This window comes from Strix uralensis, unplaced genomic scaffold, assembly GCF_047716275.1.
Source record: "Strix uralensis isolate ZFMK-TIS-50842 unplaced genomic scaffold, bStrUra1 scaffold_309, whole genome shotgun sequence".
Classification (NCBI taxonomy): domain Eukaryota; kingdom Metazoa; phylum Chordata; class Aves; order Strigiformes; family Strigidae; genus Strix; species Strix uralensis.
In genome coordinates, this window is record NW_027436903.1 from 26,925 (window position 1) to 37,400 (window position 10,476).

A 10,476-nucleotide genomic window follows, 5' to 3' on the forward strand; every position below is an offset into this window, starting at 1 on the left:
TTGGGGGGAAATTGGGGTATTTGGGGGGAATTTGGGTTTTTGAGGCAATTTGACCATTACAAGAGGCAATTTGGGTATTTTGGGGGCAATTTGGGTATTTTGAGGGACAATTTGAGTGTTTTGGGGGTCATGAGGGGCAATTCGGGTATTTGGGGGCAATTTTAGTGATTTTGGGGCAATTCAGGTGTTTTGGGCAGCAACTGGGGTATTTGGGGGGAATTTGGGGTTTTGAGGGGCAAATTGGGTATTTTGGGAGGAATTTGGGTTTTTGAGGGGAAAATTTGATATTTGGGGGGTAATTTGGGTATTTTGGGGGTAATTTGGGTATTTTGGGGACAATTTGAGTGTTTTGAGGGCTGTCAGGGGCCTTTGGAGATCAGTTTGGGGTTTTGGGGGAAAATGTGAGTTTTGGGTGATTTTGGGGTGTTCTGGGCAGCGTCGTACCCCAGGATCCTCCGACATCTGCGCAGGGAGGGGAGGGGGGCTCGGGGGCGTCACTGACACCTTCTGGGTGAACTGGGAGCACTGGGAGCAACTGGGGGGAGCTGGAGGCAACTGGGGTGCGGGGGACACTGAGGACAGTGGTGGCAACTGGGAGGAACTGGGGGCAACTGGGGGCATTTGGGGCAAATGGGAGGAACTGGGAGCGTTGGCTTGTGGGACACACTGGGGGCAACTGGGAGCACTGGGGGTAACTGGGAGTGTTGGATGGGAGGCCACTGGGGGCATTTGGGGCAAATGGGAGGAACTGGGAGGGAACTGGCAGCGTTGGCTTGTGGGACACGCTGGGGGCAAGTGAGGGCAACTGGGAGTGTTGGGATGGGAGGCCACTGGGAGGAACTGGGGGCACTGGGAGGAACTGGGGGCACTGGGAGGAACTGGGAACGGCGGCTTTTGGGGCATACTGGGCGCGCTGGGTGGGGGCCTGCCATACTGGAAGGGGGGCAAACTGGTCCCAGTGTCCTCCCCAGTTTGGGGACAGAGGGGACACACACACACACCCCCACCCACCCCCAATTAATTACCGACCCCCCAATTAATCTCAGCTGAGGCTCCCCACCCCCAACAAATTTTCCCTGCCGCAAAGCATCATGGGAACTCCGTGCAGGCTGGGACCAGCTTAATTAGAGGCGGGTAATTAGGACCCGTGACGACTTGCCTGGAGCTCAATTAACACCTGAGCTCATTAAGAGGCCTCTTAATGAACCCGCAGCTGATTGGGTAACGATGGGCCCAGGGCAAGTCGAGACGATCCAGGAGGGGCTGAGTCAGCCCAGCCCATCCCAGTCCAGCCCAGTGACAGGGCAGGGTTAAACTGGGATTTCCAGAGAACTGGAAGGACCCGCTCTGGCGGCGGCTCCCTGCCCCCGAGGGACCTGGGAGGTTCCCCAGGGTCCTCTGGGGTTGAACTGGGAGGAACTGGGAGGCCCCTGTGGTGGGGTGGAGGAAGAGGAGGAGATGTGGGAGCATCTTCATCTTCTTCTAGAGGTACCGGGAGAAAAGGGGGGGGGGTGTTGGTGATCAGTGTCACCCCCCACCCTGAGCATTGGCGGGGGGGGGGGCATGAGGTGTGTCCAGGGGAGCTGGAGGTGGCCAGGAATGAAGATGAGGATGGGAGGAAGGAGAAAGGCTGAGGAACCAGGAGGAAACAGGAAAAAATGGGCGAGGAACCACGTTTTGGTGCTTCTCGCTGATCCACGGCCAACCCCACGTTCTGCATCCAATGAGGAGCCACGTTCTTGGGTTGACCCTCATCAGAGCCACGTCCCAGCAGCTCCTGGCCAACTCTGGACCAATGAGGAGCCACGTTCTTGGTTGACCCTCATCAGAGCCACGTCCCAGCAGCTCCAGGCCAACCCTGGACCAATGAGGAGCCACGTTCTTGGTTGACCCTCATCAGAGCCACGTCCCAGCAGCTCCTGGCCAACTCTGGACCAATGAGGAGCCACGTTCTCAGTTGACCCTCATCAGAGCCACGTCCCAGCAGCTCCAGGCCAACCCTGGACCAATGAAGAGCCACATTTTGGGCCTGACCACTCCTGGAGACAGGTCCTGGTGGCCTCTTGACCACCTTCTCCATCTCTAGGTCCTGCATCCACCAAGGAGCCACTTTTTGTGGCCCCAACCCCTCCAAGACGTGTCCTGGTGCCCCCTCAACCATCTTCATCCAACTCAAGGCCCCATGTCCAATGACGATCCACGTTTTGGGTCAATCCCACCACCCTGGTGCCCTCGCGACCATCTTCATCCAGCCCCACATTCCGGTACCCACCAAGGAGCCACGTTTTGGGGTCAATCCCACCACCCTGGTGCCCCTCACGACCATCTTCATCCAGCCCCACATTCCGGTACCCACCAAGGAGCCACGTTTTGGGGTCAATCCCACCATCCTGGTGCCCTCGCGACCATCCTCATCCAGCCCCATGTTTTGGTACCCACCAAGGAGCCATTTTGGGGTCAATCCCACCACCCTGGTGCCCTCGCGACCATCTTCATCCAGCCCCACATTCGGTACCCACCAAGGAGCCACGTTTTGGGTCAATCCCACCATCCTGGTGCCCTCACGACCATCTTCATCCAGCCCCACGTTCTGGTACCCACCAAGGAGCCATTTTGGGGTCAATCCCACCACCCCTGGTGCCCTCGCGACCATCTTCATCCAGCCCCACATTCTGATACCCACCAAGGAGCCACATTTTGGGGTCAATCCCACCATCCTGGTGCCCTCATCCCGGCCCTGTCCCCCAATCTGGTGGGGCCACCCCACGGCCCGGGTTTCCTGGAGCCGGGCGGAAGATACCGGAGCCGTGGCTGGATTAGAGGAGAAGGCGGAGGAAGCCGTTTCCTCCTCCGGCCCCAGATAAAAACCCAGGGTTGGCGGTGGCAGGAGGAAGACGCGCCCGCGGCCGTGGTGCTTTACCAGCTCGGGTGGAGCCTCCCCTCCCCGTGGCCGCGCGGCCCCACGCCAGCCCCCGGTAGGAAGATGAGGCCCTGGGGTTGGGGGGGGGGGGGGGGAAGGTTGGGTGGGGGGGGTGGGGGTGTCCCTGGAGTGGCCCTGGGGGGGACGCAGGGCAGCTCCTGACCTTCCCTCCTTTCTCTCAGCCCTCCCCGCTCCCTCCCTCTGGTCTTTCTCATCCTTCCCTTCCCCTTTCCTGTCCTCCCCGTCCTCCCTTCCCTCCTTCCCCGTCCTCCCTTTTCCCATTCTCCCTCTCCCCCTTCCCTTCCCCCTTTCCCCATCCTCCCTTCCCTTTTTCCTGTCCTCCCCCCCTTCCCTTCCCCCTTTTCCCATCCTCCCTTCCCCCTTTTCCCATCCTCCCTTCCCCCTTTTCCCATCCTCCCTTCCCCCTTTTCCCATCCTCCCTTCCCCCTTTTCCCATCCTCCCTTCCCCCTTTTCCCATCCTCCCTTCCCCCTTTTCCCATCCTCCCTTCCCCCTTTCCCCATCCTCCCTTCCCCCTTTTCCCGTCCTCCCCCCCTTCCCTTCCCCCTTTCACCATTCTCCCTCTCCCCTTTCCCTTCCCCCTTTCCCCCCATCCTCCCTTCCCCCTTTTCCCATCCTCCTCATCCTCCCTTAACCTCCCCCCCTCCAGACACCCCATGTCCTCAAAGGTCCCCAACCCCACCCTGGCCTGTCCCCACCCTCCCACGAGCCACCCAAGGCCGGAGTCACCCCCTCACCATCTCCCCGCAGCTCCCGGCCCTCCGGCATGAAGGTCCTGCTCGTGATGCTCCTGGCGCTGGTAGCCACAGGTAGGAGAGGTCCCGTGACCCCCATTTCCACCCATGGGACCCCCATGTCCATCCTGGCTGCCCCATGTCCTCCTATGGGACCCCCACACCCACCCCAAGGGGGCAGGTATCTCCCCCATGTCCCCCTTGGATGACCCATGTCCTGTCACGGGACCCCCATGTCCCCCTTGGATGACCCGTGTCCACCTGTGGGACCCCCACGTCCATCTTAGATGCCCCACATCTGGCCATGGGACCCCCCCATGTCTTCTCTGGGGAGTTTCGTGTCTTCCCCAGGGGTCCTGTTTCCACCTCTGGCACCCCCCGTGTCCACCTTGGATGTCCCACATCTATCCGTGGGACCCCCATGTCCACCCCACATCTGCCTCAGGGACCTCTATGTCCACCTGGGGGACCCCCATGTCTACCTTGGGTGTCACTTCTCCCCCTGGGAGACCCCCCACATCCCCCTGCGGGACCCCCATGTCCATGCCAGGGGTACCACGTCTAACCTGAAGGACCACCAAGTCCACCCTGGGGGCTCTTGTCTGTTGTGGGTGTCCCCCAACCACCCCAGGCACCCCACATCTACTCATGGGACTGCCCCACACCCACCTTGGGTGCTCCCCAACCACACCCGAGACCCCACATCCACCCGTGCGACCCTCTGTGTCTGATGTGGGGGCCCGGCGTCTGCCCCAGGGGACCTCATACCTGCCCCACTAGCCCCATGTTCACCCAGGAGACCCCCAAGTCCACCCACGGGACCTTCCCCCTTCACCCCCGGGGCCCTCGTCTCTCCCAGGTGGCCCCTGTCCACCCCCAGGGACCTTCTGGTCCCTCCCAAGCTGGACTTGCCTCTTCCACCACGGATTCACCTCCTTGTCTGGTGCTCAGGGGACACGGGAACGGCGCCCAGACCACCCGTGTCACCCCGCGTCCCCTCCCCTTCTCCCCACAGCCTCGAGGAACGTCCTGTGGGTGATCGAGGGGACCTCCTGCGACCTGCCCTGGCAGGCTGCCCTCTTCAAAGGCGAGAAGTTCATCTGCGGAGGGACGCTGGTGGACAGGAACTGGGTGCTGACGGCCGCCCACTGCCACGTCCCCGGGTAGGAGGCCACGGGGACGGCGGTGGCCAGTGGGTTTGGTGTCGATGGGCTGAGACCAACCAGAAATTGGTCCAGGTGGCACCTGGGGTCTTGCTTTCGGTCGGGAGGGTTGGTGGCATCTCAGTGGGCTTCACTCTGCCCCTTTTCTGCCTCTTTATAACCTAAATTCTGCCCTTTTTTGGGGCAAAGCCATAACCTTAACTCCACACTTCCCTGCTTTTGCTTCTTCCACCCTTATTGCCACCACTTGGGGCTCTTCCCCCGCTTTGTGGGGGTCCCCGTGGCCAACGTGAACCCCCCCCCAACCCTGATCCCATCAGCTTCATCAACGTTGCGGCTGGGGGGCCAGACCCACAAGGACTCGGGTGACACCAAGCAGTGGCGACGCTCGGCCAAGGTCTTCAGGTACCCGCGCTACAACGAGACCAACAAAGATGGCGACCTGATGCTCATCAAGTTCCTCCTGCCCGTCCACGTCAACAAGCACGTGAAGCCGCTGCCGTTGGCCTCCCACTGCCCCGTCCCTGGCAAGACCTGCCAGATCTCAGGATGGGGGTCCACCACCAGCCCTGAAGGTACAAAACCTTGGGGGTTCCTGGGGGTCACTTTGGGGTTCTGGATATCTGGGGGTGCACTGATGTAGCCCCTCCCCAGGGCCTCAGGTGTCCGAGCTCCCCACCCAAAATCCCTCTCCCAGTCCTGTTGGTCCCACTCTGACCTTTAGGTGCCCTTGAACCTGCCTTGGAGCTCCTCCTCGGTGCCGACAAATGAGGGGAGAGGCGCTCCAGGGCAAAGAACAGGTTCAAAATGGATCCGGGCTGGATCACCTGATCCATTTGTGTCCCACCCCCGGGTGACTTTGTGCCCTCTGTCACCTGCAGTGACCTTCCCTGAGGACCTCCACTGCACCAAGGTCACCATCGTCTCGGAGGAGCACTGCCGGCGCATCTACCCCGACTCCATCACCACCAACATGGTGTGTGCGGGCGAGTCCCGCAGCCGGGCCGACTCCTGCCAGGTGGGTGCAAGGTCCAGCCATGGCGGCGGGGGCGGGGGGCGGTTAGAGACACCCCCCCCGGGTGAGGAACCCACGAGGGAAAGGTTTGGGCTGAGAACGGGCACAATTCGGTGCAGCCGGCGTCACCTAGAAGGGATGAGACGGTGTCACCAGGCGGGGAGAGGAGAGCATCTCCTCGGTGGGGGGTTTCTAGGCCTGAAACGGACCCAGATTTGGGGTGACTCTTTGGGCCACGAGTCGCAGATCCCCCCCATATTGCCTCGTCAGGGTGACTCCGGGGGACCCCTCATGTGTGACGGGCGGCTCCAGGGTATCGTCTCTTGGGGTCCGGGTGTCTGCGGGGACCCCAAAAAACCCGGCGTCTACGTCAACCTCTGCAAATACACCTGGTGGCTCCAGGACACCATGAGAAGGAACTGAGCCCCCGTCCCCCCACGGATGGACCCCCCCCAGCTCCCCCTCCTCCTCCTCCTCCCCGATGAAGGTCCCCGCAGCCGGCCGGTCCGAGCGCAGGGGCACATGCCCTGGGTGGGGTGGGGGGGGTGGTGAGGGTGGGGGGTCCTGTTGAGATGTCCATGAATAAAGTTTTTGGACGTGGCTTTTGGCCGTGTCTTTAACGGGTGGAGCAGAGCTCGGGCAGGCCGAGGTGGCCTGAGCTGCCCCACAGCTTGTGGGGGCAGGAGAAGACACGGCTCCACCATCTTGGGGGTAGATCCCTTGGCCCCGTCATGGGGTTGAGCTGGTGACCCCACCCCAGTAGACCTGGTGACCTCACCGTGGGGCAGATCGGAAGGTCCCACCCTGGGGTAGACCACTATGGGGCAGATCTGGTGATCCCACCTCAATAGACCTGATGACCTCATCATGGGTCAGATCTGAAGGTCCCACCATGGGGGTAGACCACCATGGGGCAGACCTGGTGACCCCACTGTGGGGCAGATCCAATGGTCCCACCATGGGGTAGACCACCATGGGGCAGACCTGGTGTCACCACCTCAGTAGACCTGGTGACCTCACCGTGAGGCAGATCTGGAGGTCCCACCATGGGGGTAGACCACCATGGGGGTAGACCACCATGGGGCAGACCTGGTGACCCCACTGTGGGGCAGATCCAATGGTCCCACCATGGGGTAGACCACCATGGGGCAGACCTGGTGACACCACCATGGGGCAGATCTGAAGGCCCCACCACAGGGTAGACCACCATGGGGCAGAGCTGGTGACCCCACCGTGGGGCAGATCTGAAGGCCCCACCATGAGTAGACCACCATGGGGTAGACCATCATGGGGCAGACCTGGTGACCCCATCACAGACCTGGTGACCTCACCATGGGGCAGATCTGAAGGTCCCACCATGGAGCTGTTGGCTGGTTTGGGGTCACCCCTGGCTCTTTGTGCCACCCTCGGCAGGGGGGAGACACAATATCCAGCTTGGTGTGTGTCCCCCCCCTTCAAGAGCAACAAGAACTGGGGCCAGACCCTCCTTCTCGGTGCCTCCACCCAGCCCCATCTCCATGGGCCAACGAGTGACCAGGGGAGAACTTCCCATCCCCAGAGGGGCCAAATTTCCCCCGTGACTCAACGGGAGCAGAAGGGGCCAAATTTCCCCACCTGGGGTAACTTGGCAGCAGATCCCGGGCTGTTTCACAGGAAGAAATCACCCGCTGGAGGCCAAATTTACCCGCTTGTGCGGAGCTGAGGCCTCTATTTTTGTGGGATTTTTCTCCTCCATGGGGTCATCCCAGTCCCATCGTGGTGGTGGGGTGGGGGATGGAGAGCGGTGCCCGCCCGGCGTCGCCGCGGCATGTCTACGAGATCGGTGGGCTGTAAAAAACACCTCCGGTGTCTTCCCCGGCACGAGAGGAGAACATGGCGAGGTCAGACGGTCACGTGACATCCCCCACGGCTCAGCGGGGCAGGGAGCCACGCTGGTGGCCTTGCGCAAGGTGTCACCCTCCCTCTTCCGAGGCCTGGCGCGTTGGAGGGCGTGGGCCTTGTCTGGCCGCCGCGGTGGGGAAAGAGGTTTTGGGCCAGGTCCAGATCTCCAGGGAGGTGGAGGAGCCCGCAGTGGCCACTGGTGACTTCCAGGTTGCCGCTCAGCGTTTCACAGGAAGGTTCAACCACCTGTCAGCGTCCCCTGAAGGAGGTTTCACCTGGAGGGTCCCGTGGTGGTGGCCGTTGGCTGTGGTGGGTTGCCACAGTGGGCTCCAGCATGGGTGACTCCAGGTCCTCCATCATCCATGGGGGGGGTTGGTCAAGGTGTTTGTCGGGATCTCATCAACGTGTCCAGGGAGGTTTGGTCAAGGTGTCTGGGAAAGTCTGGTCAATGTGTCCATGGAGATCTGGTCAACGTGTTCCTGGTCAACATGTCTGTGGAGGTCTGGTCAACGTGTCCATGAAGGTCTAGTCAACATGTCCATGGAGATCTGGTCAATGCATCCATGAAGGTCTGGCCAATTCATCTGTGGAGATCTGGTCAACGTGTTGGTGGAGGTCTGGTCAATGTGTCCATGGAGATCTGGTTGTGTCCATGGAGATCTGGTCAGCGTGTCCATGAAGGTCTGGTCAATGTGTCCAGGGAGGTCTGGTCAGCATGTGCATGAAGGTCTGGCCAATGCGTCCATGGAGATCTGGTCATATCTGTGGAGATCTGGTCAACACGTCCATGGAGATCTGGTTAATGTGTTTGTGGAGATCTGGTCAATGTGTCCATGAAAGTCTGGTCAACGTGTCCAGGGAGGTCTGGCCAACATGTCCATGAAGGTCTGGTCAACGTGTCCATGGAGATCTGGTCAATGTGTCCCCTGGGATCTGCCAACATGTTTCTGAAGGCACAGTCAAGAAATCCATCAGGATCTCCCAAACACGCCTCTGGAGGTCTGAGGTCTACCCCCGGTGCCTGCGGAGGGTTGGTCCCCACATTATTGGGCTCTATGCAACCAGGCCGTAGTCACCGTGGCCCTTGGGGTGGGGTCCAGACGTTCGTGGCAGTGTAGGTGCCACAACCAGGTCCGTGGGGGTCACCGTGTCCGTGGAGGTGAAGTTCAACCACCCCTTCATCGTTCAACCACCACGGAGCCTGGTCCTGCCGGCCGTGAAGATGAGCCACCAGCGGGGAAGGACACCCCAACTTTGGGTGCCCAAGGAGGTCCCTGAGGCCACGTGGGTGCAAGGGTGGGTGTAGGACCCGGGGGTTGAGGTGGCATTAGCCCAAAGGCAAGTTGTGAGCATGGCAGTGCCACCAGGAACAGCCGGAGCGTGGCCATCGCCGCTCCTGTGTCACCCGTGTCCCCTGAGGCACCCCCTGTGTCACCCAGGGCACTGCCACCCACAGTGCTGCCAGCCTGTGTGTCACCCAATGCCACCCCCCCACCCCCCCTCCCACCCTGGGGTCACCCAGGGCACTGCCACCCCCTTGTGTCACCCAGGGCACTGCCACCCACGGTGCTGCCACCCTGTGTGTCAACCAGGGCCACCTACCACGGTGACACCGTCACCTCTTGTGTCACCCGGGGCCACCCTGGGCTGTGAGGACATTTGGGAGGGGTCAGGGGACAAGGAACAGGGGGTGGGGGGAGTGGGGGGTGACATGTCACCTCCCTGTCACTACAAGCTGGCAGGGGGGGCCCGGAGGTCCTGGGTGGCCCTGGCAGTGGGTGGCAGGCCCAGGCTGGCTCTGGCTAATTAGGTAATTAGCACTAATTACGCCACCGAGATGGGAGCTGAGGAACTGGGAGAACTTGTTGGGCCCAGCCCCAGCGCCGCGCTAACGTCACTTCCCCCCCCCCCCCCCCCATCTCTGGGGGCCCCTCATGTCCCCACGTGTGTCCTCGTGTCCCCTTCTGTGTCCCCACATCCCCTCGTGTGCCCCCCCACCCCCCCCCAGGGCTCCTGGGTCCCCCCCACATCACCCCATGTGCCCCTACAGCCCCCTCATGGTCCCCTATGTCCCCCCTGCCCCCTCAGGACCCCCCCACCTGCCCTCGTGTCCCTTCGTGGTCCCCCATGTCCCCTCATGTCCACTTGGGTACCTCACATCACCCCACCCCTCACCTCCTGTCACCCCTGTGTCCCCTCACCTGCCCCCGTGTCCCCTCACCTGCCCCCCTCTCCCCTCACATGACCCTGTCCCCACCAGGGAGCCCCCGTGTCACCTCAGAAGGTCCCCCCGTGGGGCCCCCTGGTGTCCCCAGGGGATCAAGGAACCCCCGTGACTGGGATCTCTGTGGGCCGTCGTGGCGAGGGCGACTACAGAGCAGATCCCCGTGGGTGGGATCCCCGTGGATGGGATCTCCGGGGGCCCAGACCTCCACGGCTGATGGTGTCTGTAGGGTGGATCCCCAAGGACCAGGATCCCCAAGGACCGGGATCCCCGTGGTTTTGAAGCTTTGCAGACTTGACCTCCGTGGCCCGGGTTCACCATGGTCTCATCCTTCCTGAGTGGCCTCTCCGTGGACAGGATGAGATTATCCATGGACCAGATCCCCGTGGATGGGATTTATAAGGTCCAGATCTCCGTGGTTGGGGTTTATAAGGCCCAGATCTCTGTGGTTTGGGTTTCCATGGACCAGATCCCCGTGGTTGGGATCTCAGTGAACCAGCCGTCCGTGGGCTGGGATCC

At 61.7% G+C, this 10,476-nt stretch overlaps 1 protein-coding gene across 1 annotated transcript; it reads left to right on the forward strand.

Annotated features, from left to right (window-relative positions):
- Positions 1–2,537: 2,537 nt before the first annotated feature.
- LOC141938794 (kallikrein-8-like) lies at positions 2,538–6,364 on the forward strand. The gene is made up of 7 exons (XM_074857797.1): positions 2,538–2,975; positions 3,691–3,749; positions 4,690–4,837; positions 4,945–4,949; positions 5,158–5,412; positions 5,719–5,855; positions 6,123–6,364. Exons 2-7 carry the CDS (start codon positions 3,707–3,709, stop codon positions 6,273–6,275), a joined length of 741 nt encoding a protein of 246 aa, XP_074713898.1. The 5' UTR covers positions 2,538–2,975; positions 3,691–3,706; the 3' UTR covers positions 6,276–6,364.
- The last annotated feature ends 4,112 nt before the right edge of the window (positions 6,365–10,476 follow it).